The sequence below is a fragment of the Loxodonta africana genome, chromosome 9 (assembly GCF_030014295.1).
Source record: "Loxodonta africana isolate mLoxAfr1 chromosome 9, mLoxAfr1.hap2, whole genome shotgun sequence".
Lineage (NCBI taxonomy): Eukaryota > Metazoa > Chordata > Mammalia > Proboscidea > Elephantidae > Loxodonta > Loxodonta africana.
Genome location: NC_087350.1, coordinates 48,231,308 through 48,243,859, shown reverse-complemented (window position 1 = coordinate 48,243,859; position 12,552 = coordinate 48,231,308). Strand labels below are relative to the sequence as shown.

The following is a 12,552-nucleotide window of genomic DNA, read 5'->3' as shown; positions in this document are numbered from 1 at the left end:
AAGGGGATAGATTTCCTCTTCCCTGGAAGCCTGGGTCTGCCTGTGCCTAATGGAGAGAAAGAGCATCCAAAACACTTATCAGCAAAGTAGAGCCTCCCTCTCCTTGGAGTTCTAACCAGCTGTTCCTACCAGATGTTCCGAGAATGCAGCTTTCTCTGCATCATTATACCTGCATGAGTGGACTGATGCCTTGGAACCAGGGCCAAGGGTGCAGGAGAGGGCTGGGCCCCACCCACAGGATTGATAGTTGAGAGAAGAAGAGGCTACCGCCTTCTCCATTCCACACAGCTAGGGTAGGGGCCAGCACTTTGCCCACATCCCTGAAGCTTAGGAGGCCATAAGCTTCGAGTGAATCACCTACCAGCTCCCAGCCCTGGTGATAAGCTTGGCCAGGCCAGGAAGAACAGATCCAGAGATCAAGATGAAGGGCAGGAAGTCCCGTGGCCAGTGATCCCGCTCCCCACCACACAAACCTCCATTGGTTTGAGGGCACATCTTGACCACTAGGTTTGTCACTGTGAGAAGGGCAAGCAGAAGAGTTTCTATTATCTAGCCAAGTTTTCATTATCAACACACTGTGACAGCCCAGTGGCCAGTCCTTGGGTGGCCACGAGAGGTCAGGCTGTGCTCAGTGCTTCAGCCGGCCTTAAAGAGTGCCCATGCTGGAATCCCCTGGACCCAGCAGACCCGCTTCACTGCTCTCTGTCGGGGCAGGTCAGGGAACTGTGGAGTAAAGGTATAGGGAACAAAGGGAGCCCTCCTCTTCTGCTCTTCATGCTCCTGTCTCCTCAGCCATCCCAGCCTCGGCAAGGTCACAGGGCCTACAGGGCTAGGGAGAGGCAGAAGCGGGACTGTAGTCGGGGCCAGGCAGCCAAAACTGGGAAGGTGCTGGTCTTTTCTCAGCCCCCTGACCTGCCTTAAGACCCTCTCCTATTGCTGAACCCAAGACCTCTGGTCCCAGAATGAGGACAGGGTGGTGGTCCTCGGCCAGAACCCTCAAAAAACAGACAGCCAGGGAATCTCTGGGGGGAGTGCGGTGAGGATGGATTGCTGCCTGTGAGTTGTTCTCTGAACCATGGGGACAAAGGTGGAACGAAAGCCCTGCAGCACACTGTACTTCCCACGGAGAAGGAGGTGGCCTGAGGCAGCATTTTAAACAGGCACTTAATTAACTGGAAAGATGGGGATGTGGGCACTGCTAAAATGGACCTCAAGCAGCCTCAGCCTTCTGAGAAATGAAGTAGGGAGGGAGTATTTTAGTCAAGAGCGTCAGCAAAAGGGAGTAGGTGCTCTTCTATGTTGGTTGGGAAGTCAGGCACTGAGGGGAGACCAAGAGTATCAGCCTAAGAATTTCAGAGGGTTTTTTTTTTTTTTTTGTATTTCATAATAAATATATTATCCCTACAGTAGGAGATTCAAAGTTTCATTGCCTCTTATCTGTCACTACTGTATTCTCCCTGGTTTCCTGAAGGAACTTAGTTAGATGGACCTAAAAATCTCCGTAAGACCAGTGGAGGATTTTTTTTTAATATATAATTTTTATTGTGCTTTAAGTGAAAGTTTACAAATCAAGTCAGTCTCTCACATAAAAACTTATATACACCTTGCTACATAACTCCCAATTACTCTCCCCCTAATGAGACAGCCCGCTGTCTCCCTCCACTCTCTCTTTTCGTGTCCATTTCGCTAGCTTCTAACTCCCTCCACCCTCTCATCTCCCCTCCAGGCAGGAGATGCCAACGTAGTCTCAAGTGTCCACCTGATCCAAGAAGCTCATTCCTTACCAACATCCCTGTCCAACCCATTGTCCAGTCCAATCCATGTCTGAAGAGTTGGCTTCAGGAATGGTTCCTGTCCTGGGCCAGCAGAAGGTCTGGGGGCCATGACCACCGGGGTCCTTCCAGTCTCAGTGAGACCATTAAGTCTGGTCTTCTTATGAGAATTTGGGGTCTGCATCGCACTGCTCTCCTGCCCCCTCAGGGGTTCTCTGTTGTGTTCTCTGTCAGGGCAGTCATTGGTTGTAGCCAGGCACCATCTAGTTCTTCTGGTCTCAGGATGATGTAGTCGAATTTCAGAGGTTTTTAAAAGGAGGTTTTTTTGTTTGTTTGTTTGTTTAAAGGGGAAACAAAGTGGATTATAGAGGTGAACATATTTGTGTGTATGAAAGTGCATACTGTTATTAATCTTGATTATCTCTGGGTTGTAGGATTATTGGGTAAGTTTCCTTTGTTATTTTTTTTTCTATATTCGCCAAATTTTTCTTGATGGGTCAATATTTCTTTTATACTCAGAAAAAACTTTTAACTTTTTTAAAGAAGGTATAATCAGTTTTGTTTAAGAAGTGAAATATGAAAGAATGTCACAGTGTTCATTACAAAGCACTCAGCCATCCATCTTCTCTGGGCCGACATTGCCAGTCTTTGTGGAAGGACCTGCTCCTGTGAGTGCTGGGACCGTGACACCAGGGAGTGGAATGACCAGGAGGCAGACAGGTCCTTAGAGGATCAAGTGGTCAGAGAGGAGAGGGAAGGGAGAAGAAAGCGTAACAGTGGGTTCCTCTTCTTCCTTCTCTTTGAGAGGGTTGGGATACAACAGGGAATTCATCAGAACCTACAGTCAAGTCAGCAGACAGATTAAATAAATGATGCCAGGCCCATAAAGGATCATGAAGAAGATGTGTAGGTCTCTATGGCCGTGTTTAACAGGGTGGCCCTTGTCAGATTGGCCTCAGGGATGGCTTCTGGAAGAGGTGATGGTTAAGCAGAGACCCAAGGATATTTGGTAAAGAGGACTAAAGTGGGCCTTTAGGGGAGATCCTGGGGCCTGAGGGGATTCTTAGTCCTGAGTTGTGTACCAGGATGGGAGACATGGCCCAGGAATGCTTAGTGTCTCTGAGAGTCCCATTCTCTGGGCTTCGTGACATGTCCTATTCACTGAAGTTCTTAGTGTACCTTTGCAGTGAAAGGTCTCAGTCTGGAATCTGGACACTGCCAGCAATGCTGGGAGGGGCCTAAAGTCAGGTCCACTTACTCCCTCAGTGACCTTGGGCACGGCTCTTAACTTCTCTGAGCCTCAGATTCCTCAGCTCTACAAGGAGGATGCTAACAGTAAATACTTAGCCCATAGATGGAGCTGCTACATTTGGGGAACTCATTTTGGGATTTTTATGAGTTTCATTCAGTAGGTACCTCTTTTTTTTTTTTTTAATAATTTTTATTGTGCTTTAAGTGAAAGTTTACAAATCAAGTCAGTCTCTCACCCAAAAACCCATATACACCTTGCTACACACTCCCAATTACTCTCCCCCTAGTGAGACAGCCCGCTCTCTCCCTCCACTCTCTCTTTTCATGTCCTAATAGGTACCTCTTGCTAGTAAGAAAGTGATCCAGGGGTCTAGGTGGGTGAGAGTAAGAGAAAAGTCCCCAAATGGCAATTCAGTCATCACAGGATGGTTGAACTGGAATGAATGAATGCAAATTTCCACCAGCCCCATTCGCCTCCAGGATGACTTTGAACTGTGGGGAGGGCCCCTTAAGAGGTTGCTGCAGACAGCTTTGGTCCCTGAAGGTACAGGAGGGTGTTTAGAAGGTTGGATGATGCAATATTGTTGTTTTTAGCTGCTGCGGAGTCAGTCCCCGAATCATGGCTATCACATGCACAACAGAACGCTGCCCATTGGATCAGACTGTTGTGATCTGTAGGGTTTTCATTGGCTGATTTTTCAGAGTAGATGGTCGTACCGTCCTAGTTCACCTTAGTCTGGAAGCCCCACTGAAACCTGTTCTGCATCATAGCAACACACAAGCCTCCACTGACAGATGGGCGTGAGGTGTGAGGTTGACTTGTCCTTTTTAACTGGAAGAATAGTCTAAAACCCTTAGGAAGACACCAGGAAAGTGGATTCATGGCAACAGACCAAGCCTGCTACCCCGAAATCAGTGTTTTAAAGAAACTAACTTCCTTCCTTGAGAAGATCATAAGAGTGAATGGTAGATACCCCAGGTTTGTCAGGCTACAAGAGTGCCTCTCAAACCCCAGACTCTAGTGTTTCAGCAGGGCTTTGGAGGAGATCCTTGAGATGAGGGGGTCCAGCCTCGGCTGAACTGCAACCATGAGAGTGGCTGTTTTCAGTGTAGCTATCACTAAGGACCTCAGCTGCCTCACCTCACCTGTGGCTGAGGCCTAGAGAATCCCCCAGGCTCACATCCCTCACCTGCCCACCCCTAGGTTTCATTTCTCCAGGTCCATACTGCTGCTTTGTACCTGATTCCGCTTCTCTGCCCAGCCACTTTGGGTGGCAACTCAGGTGGACTATTTGCCTAGCTTCTGATTTGGTTTCCCTCAAAGATGCTGTCTCTTGCATTATTCCCTTAGGTCTAAGCACTAAAATCTGGCAAGTGAGGCTACACCCTGAAAATCCTCCTGAGAAAGAGTGGGCAAAAGTCCCCGGACCTCTAGGTCTCAGGGCCTTTTGCTTGACTCTGTCCTTAGGCCATGGCAGACAAGAGTGGGCCTTGCATGTTAGCTGCTGCTGATTCATGGCTAGCTGAGAAATCTCTGCCTACAACCCCCTCTGAGTCAAGACCTGGAAAGTGGGCAAACACTCTTGTGTATGTCCTTCTGTCTGCATGTCTGCTTTACACTCTATCTCAGCAGATCAGCTTTCTGGACTTCTCAGTCCACAGAGGGGATGATGGGTTTATATGTTATAGCTTCACCCTGCCACAGACCCTATTGCAGTCTCTCAAATCTTGTTCCTAGTTTCCGGGAGAGAAAATCTGATTGAGCTGGCTTGGTTCAGGCATTGTCCTATCCACTCAGCTATCAGAAGGGTAGGGACATACAGTACAAACATGGATCCTAGGGACCCACTCAGTGAATCAGGGACATTTTCCAGAGAAGCGTGGGTGGCTTACCGGTCCTTCAAAATGCATTGCTGGAAGGGAAGTCCTAGGGCCCAACAGAACTCAGGGCAGCAGATTCCTACTGCAGATAAGACTGAATCACTGAGAAATGTTGATGAACAAACCATGGTCTAATGGGACTGGCTTCCCATCAAGGGCTCATTGGTGGAGGTAGACACTGCTGATGAATAATATCACCTGGACCCTTCCACAGGTACACCCCTCCCAGGGGTATCTGTGCTCTTGAGACAGAAGAATGAGGACCTTACTTCGGCCAAGACTAAGATTACTAAGCTTCAATGTAATTATTTTCTAAGACTTTTCCCTGCTTCGCAAACTCCTAGACCAGCAACAGGCACTCAGGGACTTCATGAAATTTGAGCTCCAAGATACCTACAACCTAATGTGTATCTAGAAAATGATTGAGGGGAAGATAGCCTTTCTGACCTGCCTTGACTAGTCTGAGTGCACTACAATGCTGTTGGCCCAAGTAGTACCGTAGCTGCTTCCACCTCAACAGCACCACCCACTCCTCCTCTTCCTGGCATCGTGACCTTGGGCAAGTTACTCCACCTTCCAGAGCTTCAGATTCCTTGTCTATAAGCTGGGGATAATAATGGTACCTACCTCCTGTGTTGTGTGATTAAATGAGATAATGAACACATACTGCTTAGCACATTGTCTGGTACCCATCATCATCATCACATTCATCATCGTCTTATACACCCTTGGGGACTGAGATGTTCTACCTGCTTGCCAACCTGTATCCCCCTTGTCCCCCCATGAGCTCCTGGTCTAGAAAGGCCTCAGTTGCCTACTATAACTCCTCCCTCACCATACAGCCCTGAGAGGTACAGTGAAGTGGCATTCCTGGGGCATATTCTGTTTAGCCCACATGTTCCCAGAATGAAGCTGGGAAAGATGTCTGTGGTTCTGGAGTGAGAGTCCCCACATAAGTCAGAGAAATCCAGTGATTTCTGGGGTTCACCAGATAACCACTGACTGTTCATTTTTCATTTTCTGACCCTGGGCATTTGAATAGCAAATCTTCTCAAAGCTGGGAAATGATCAGATTGTCTGTAGTGGCTAAAGATTTAGCTCCTCTGTGCAGATGCTAGCCTGCCCAGGCCCAGCCAGAGTCATCCTGTGCCATCACAACGCTCCTCAGCTCTGCAGTGGGCTCACCCTGGGACACAACAACCCTGACCCTACTTCTCCTAAAAGCTGGCCCCAGGGAGAAGTTCACCGTTACTGTGCCCTTCAAGACACAGTGTCACTGTCCCAGCCCCCAGAGAGAGTGGGCTCTGACTTCCACAGCCTAGAGCAGCTAGATTGATACAGGCACTTGGCTTACGCGGGCAAGCAAGCCTCCCTTTGTGAGCACTTGCATCTCCATCTCTAATGGCAGGTCAGTGGGGTGGGACACGTGATTTCATCTCCTTAAGCCTCAGTTTCCTCACCTAAACAGGTTATGAGAACAGCGCCTTTCTCACAGGATTGATTGAAATCACTTAGTTGACATGGGTAAAAAAAAAAAAAAAAAATTTTTTTTTTTTTTTTACAGGCAGTTGATAAATGTCAGCTGCTCTTAAGTGCCAGGCAGCCAGAACCACCAGGAGAATACCCCATCAGGGAAACCAAGGGGCCAGGGGACTTGGGAAGTGGCCCCAGCCAGGAGATCCTCAGTTTAAGAATTTTGTGGCCATCCAGTCTCATATAAACCAACAAAGCCTATTTAGTGAACTGCAGGCAGATCCTTATAAATGGTGGAGCCTCTGAGAGCAGAATGCCAGGGAAGCTTCCCACATGATGCTGGCTCCAAACATGGAACCCATTCTGCAGGGTCTTATTGATGGCTCCCTATGGGAGATCCTACCACATGTGACACCCCAACTCTCCCTCTACCCTGAAGGGCAACATCTCACAGGGTGGTTATGAGCTTGGGCTATAGAGTCAGACAGACTGGGTTCAAATCTTGGCTTGTGCCTTAGTCAAGTAGCTTCACATCGCTCGCTGGGTCTCAGTTTCCTCATGAGAGGCTATTATTGCTTAAACAAAGCTTCAGTAAGATAGTGAATGTAATGTCCTGGCACATATGAGTATTCAATAATAGTGACTCCTTGGTCAGTTTGTGATATACCCCATTGGCCCATGGGTGAATGCACTCGCCCACCAGTCCAGTGCACTTGGAGCTTGAGGAGAGACTGTTTAAAAGGCCAGACTGGCTGGAAGGTGCTGACTTAAAGTTATCTATTGTTCAAGTGTCACTTCTTCCAAATGCCTGTTAAGTATGCAGCCACAGACTTCTCAAAACGGTGAAAGTAATGATGAAAGAAGGTAGCAGCACTTGAGAGGCTGAATAGCATCACTTGGACCTTTCTACAGGTATACGCCCTAGGGGACTCTGCTCTTAAGACAGAAGAATGGGGTCCCTCCTTCTACTAAGACTAAAATTACTGAGACCTTAACATAATTTCCCAAGACTTCTAGGAAGAACCTCCTAGACCAGCAACAGGGCCTCAGGGACTTTACGAAATGTGAGCTCAAGACACCTATGCCCAGTCTAAAGAACTGGTAATTGCGAACATACCATTATCATCCCAAGTTGTCCTGGGGTGCCAGGGAAGAAAAGACTCATGAGAAGAAAGGTGGAGGAGAACGGACCAGAGGATCCAGCTCTGAGAAGGGTGACTCTTTCTAACTCTAAACAGGCAGAAGTTCAGAGCACAAATCTGGAACAGATAAGGAGAAGGTGTCTGAGTAGCCCACCAAGCCGCAAGGGATGTCATCACAGAAAGATTCATTGTCAGACCCTGGTTCAGAGGAAATAAAGTGAGGAAAGAAGTGAGCCTGGATGCCTCCCCTGAGCAGCATTGCTTAAGCGCAGGATTGTGACCTATTGTGGTGGTACACAGTTGTGAGGTACTCAACAACTGTTACTTGTGGTGGTGAAAGTCATCATTATTTGTATAATGTCACAGTCACTGTATTCTAACCTGCTTTCTTGAATGGAAGAAAGGGAGGAGGCAATTTTACCAGTGGGCTAGGGGTCAGACACACCAGGGCCTCTCTCTCTGTGGCATAGCTCAAGGTAAGAGTGGGGTCAGCAAATGACCGTCATCTGACACTGGGGTTGTGGTGGGGAAAGGGCCAAGACATGTTACATTAGAGGACTTGGGGAGCCGAGCACACACAGTGGCACTTCATCACCAAAAGAGAAGTAGCTGATGGGGCAGCGATCCTGGAGCAGTCACCTTAAATGACCATCAGACTCCCACCAGCCCTGAACTTGTACCCATGGACAGTAGACCCAAGATGGTCATCAAGAACTGTTCCTTCTTGGTTGAAGGATGGGGGAGCAGAGAGTGACACAGCTACCTCTCAGAGGACCTTGGGCTCGCTTGGAATACGATGTACCCACTGCATTTCTTCCCACAGGTGTCTGGTGACACAAGGCAGTGTGCAGCAACCTAGTACTGGCAGTGGAGGACAGAGGGAATATTTGGAAAGGAAGTCTGGACTTTGTCTGATTTTATAAATTGCATTATATTGTTTTGTGACCAATGGGCAAGGAAAGCTGTAGTTCAGGGATAGACCATGCTATGGCGGTAGAGAGAAGTGGACACAAGAAGTGATTCTTCTAAGAGAGGAGGGGATAAAGAGAGGAGAAAAATGGAAACCTCCCCCTGAATGCATTAAGCTTGCACCTTCCCCTGGAAAGACTTACTGCTGGGAACTACAGGTGAAAGAAAAGCCAGATGGATGGTCCACAGAGAGATTCTGGAGTGCGAACTCTCCTCTGCAGGTGACAGAGCAAGTTTGCAGGAGACTGGCTAGAGCCAGCAAAGGAGACCGCCCAGTGGATGTAGCAAACAGAGGGATTCAGTTGTGTCCTGGTGAATGATGATGCTGCGTATGACCCCCAGGCCCAGTATCGAAGATTGCCCAGAACTCCGTGTCTATGTGCACTTTTAACATGGTCTTGTTGTGGAATATATGGGCCGTATGGCATTTTTTATTAAACATCTCAACTTCACATTGTGGTAAGTGGGCTTATCCTATATTTTAGGCATCCCCTGGATGCTAAAAAATGGATGAATGTTCAATAATAAATTAAGGGAACAATTACCTGGAGACTTGGGGACTTAGACAGATGGAGGCTCTGGAGGGCGTTGTGATCGCTGACCTGGCCGCTTCATATGTGCTCCACATGTGCTTGTGGCATGACCAAGAAGGCTGGATTAGGAATTGGAGAGCACTTTTGCTCTGCAGGATACTTGGTGGTGCAATGGTTAAGAGCTTGGCTGCTAACCAAAAGGCTGGCAGTTCAAATCCACCAGCCACTCCCTGGAAATCCTATGGGGCAGTTCTACTTTGTCCTGTAGGGTCGCCCTGAGTCAGAGTCCACTGGACCGCAGTGGGTTTTTTGCTCTGCAGGGCTTCCTGAGCCAATAACCACATACGTAGTCTAGGATGCTCTTGCCTCCTTCAGGAGTACCTGGTCTTTGCAGCATGTTGCTAAAATTCAACCCTTTCCCTCTGAAGCAGGGGACGTCTCTATGCCACCTTGGGGCCCAACTGGCGGGTTCCAGTTCGAAATTCTCCCAGAACCCGGAGCTGCGTCTACAGGTATTCATTTATTCATTTACTCAGTAAATGGTACCTGTTGCATGCCAAGCTTGAATTAAAGGCTGCTGAATGAGACAGACAGAGTGTCCTCCCTGCAGTCCCAGAGAAGGAAGTATGAGGTCCTCTGGAAGAGATAAGAAGAGGAACTTTCTCAGTCAGGGAGGATAGGAAAGGCTTCCCTGAAGAAATGACTGGAAAAATTACAGGACTTAGCCAAATAATGGGTGAAGAGGAGTAGGACTGATAAGAATGTTTCTAGCCAAAGGGACAGCCTGTGGGGGTGGTGAGGGGGAAAAAAACAGGGTGACTCAGTAAGTGAAAGAAAGTCAGTGTTGCAGGAAATGAGAGAGAGGAGACAGGTACAAGATGAGACTGGAGAGATGGTCTGGAGTTATATCCAGCAGGGGGTAAAACCAGTGGGAAGCCAGTGGAGGGGTTTGATATGAGAGTGGGGGAAGGGAAGGGAAGGGTAGTGGCATGATCAGGTCATCCTGGCTGTAGCAAGAGTAAATTCAAGAAGGCCAAGGAAGAGCATTGGGCAGCCCTTCAAAGGGAAGATCAAGTTCGGGCCTAAAGTGGGGGCAGTGGGATGGCAGAGATAGACAGTCAGGACATATTTAGAATGTCAGGACATACTTAGGATCTTTGGGGTTGATTAAGTTGTGGGTGGTAGGAGAGACAAGAAAACTCCCAAGTTACTGGTTGAAGTCACCAGGTAGATGGTGGTGGTGCCTCTCACTGGGATGAGGAGGAAGAGCCGGCTTGGAGGACAGTGATGACAGTTAAATGAAATTGTGAGGTGGAGGGGAGTAGGCATCCAAAGTGCAGGAGCTTGTACAGATCTGGAGCTTAGGAGAGAGGTCTGGGCTGGTGTTGTACTTGGACGTTTTCACCTATAGGTGGTGCCTGAATCTGCGTGGTAGAGGGTGAGATAAGAGCTCCAGCTAAGAAGGTCCAAGGAATGGTGGTGTGTCCCCCAGGCCTCCCGCCTCTCCCACTTGGGGCAGCCAGAGCTAAGGCTGCACTGGACCCCAACTCCTCAGGTGTACAGGCCCCATCTGCCTCCAGGTGTGACCCCAGGGAGAGGCCAGGAGGAAGCCTCAGCCAAGGTGTTGGTCAGGATGGGGATGAGGAGGAGTATTGCTAGGGATCTGGGTTATGGGGAACTTGGTTACCAAACCTAGAGCCTTGCAGCCTTCAGAAAGGGAGGTGAAAGTTCACAGCTGTGTGTGACCCTAGAGCCACCTTTCTTTGTGCTCTTCTGTGGCCTTGGGGCCCTCCACTCCCTGGCCTTGCCACAGCCCTGTGGCAGCCTCTGACCTCCGGGAATGTCGTGGACTCCACAGTGGGGAACACTGGCCGAGAGCCTCAGGAGTATGTGGACCACAGTGTGTGAGAAGGTGTGTATCCTCAGCTCCTCCGCGGTGATGTCTGACTGATGGTCTCTCTGCAGCCCTACTGGCCCATGCATCTGTACTCTGGGGAGCTCAGCAGCAGTGCCCACCATGGAGGGGCCGCTGAGAAGGAAAACCCTGCTCAAGGAAGGACGGAAGCCTGCGGTAAGCTCAGGTGCACCTTTGTGCACAGGCAGCATGGGCAGCAGTGAGGGGGCCTGGGTGCCAGAGGCCAGCCAATTAGGGTTCTGGCCTTGGCTGTGCCACTGAGTGGGCAAGGGCCTCGGTTTCCACATCTGTAAATAGGAGTAGAATAGTGCCTAGAGGACTGAACAAGAATTTCACATGCTTGGTGGAAGGCCTGCACACAGAGAGCATGCAGAGAACAGAAGCTATAATGATTACATTGAGCTGTAACAATTTTATTAACTCCCAGTGGTAGCTTGGAAACATCTGGGACTAAGTATGGCTACTGCCCCCTGAGAGAGTCAGCACAGCCCCAGAGGCCCGAGTGTCCGAGAACATGCCCACTGCTGGGTGGTATTCCCAGCTGCAGATTCTCTCTCTTCTTCCCCTCTGTTCTCAGAGCGGCATTCTAAAATGAGTGGTACAGGGACAAGGTACCCGGAGCCCTTTCAGGCTCCACCACTAGCCCCCGGGTCAGCCATCCAGGACCCAGATGTCACTGGCTTCAAGACTTCCAGCCATAGCAGGGCCTCAGCCCCTTGCGAAGTCCTCAGTTATTTCTGGGCATCCATGCCTACAAACTGGTCTGGAGCAGGCAGCATGTGCTGTGCCCTTCTTCTCCTGCTCAGGCTCCTGCTGCCTGTCCACTGCCCACAGAGCTACTTGGAGCCATACCCCCATCTAATGTGTCTCACTATAATGATGGTAGGGCTTTTGTCTAAGTGACGCTTTCAGATGCTCTTGAAGGCTCCTGTCTTCAGGTGCTGGTGGTTCGTGGGTGAGGAGGAGTCTTCACCCCAGCTCTGGGCCATACTCTGAAACTTGGGCCCAGAGTGTCACGAAACATCCTGTGACATGGGGCCCTGAATCTGGCTTGCTGCCCTGCTGGAAAGACCTGACAGCTTTTCTCCCTTACCCAAAGTCTAGGCCCCAGTTGTTCCAAGGCCAGAGAGAGACAGTTTTCTTAAAGCAATGTCTTCCTAAATTCTGGTTGACTGAATAGTGGTGAAATCAATTCAGAATGTATTTTTGTATTGAATATAGCAAAATGAAATAGAATGGAATGGAAACGTGGAGGTCATTATATATAGTATACATAGTTCATTATATATAGGTAAGTATTGTTTCATGAAACTTTCACTTCTACATATATTTGCATATGTGTACTGAGTTGTGATATAAATTGCATCTCTTCGTGTGGGAGTCAGTCAGAAAAGTCCGAAAGCCACTGCTTTCACCATCTGTAGCAGTGCAGCTCCATCCAACATGAAGACAGCCTTGTGCATCGTGATACACAGCAGTTTTATCCTTGTAGACTCAGTGCTTTTCTCCCGGGATGGGATATTCACCTTTGCAGAACCAAACACCCATTGAAGTAACTTACCTCAAACAGAGGACCAGAGCCCTCTGAGTGGGGAATTCTAGCCTTCATCTCTAGA

At 48.9% G+C, this 12,552-nt stretch overlaps 1 protein-coding gene across 10 annotated transcripts in view; it reads left to right on the top strand.

Moving 5' to 3' along the window:
• RALGPS1 (Ral GEF with PH domain and SH3 binding motif 1) overlaps window positions 1-12,552 on the top strand; it is a 407,684-nt gene that overhangs the window by 380,533 nt on the left and 14,599 nt on the right. For 9 of the 10 annotated variants that reach the window (XM_064291416.1, XM_064291415.1, XM_064291413.1 and 6 more), the window contains 2 exons: window positions 9,450-9,533; window positions 10,987-11,092. In XM_064291416.1, the coding sequence (XP_064147486.1) occupies window positions 9,450-9,533; window positions 10,987-11,092 (190 nt within the window). The remainder of the gene's footprint in view (window positions 1-9,449; window positions 9,534-10,986; window positions 11,093-12,552) is intronic. The other variant, XM_064291409.1, reaches the window with a different exon arrangement.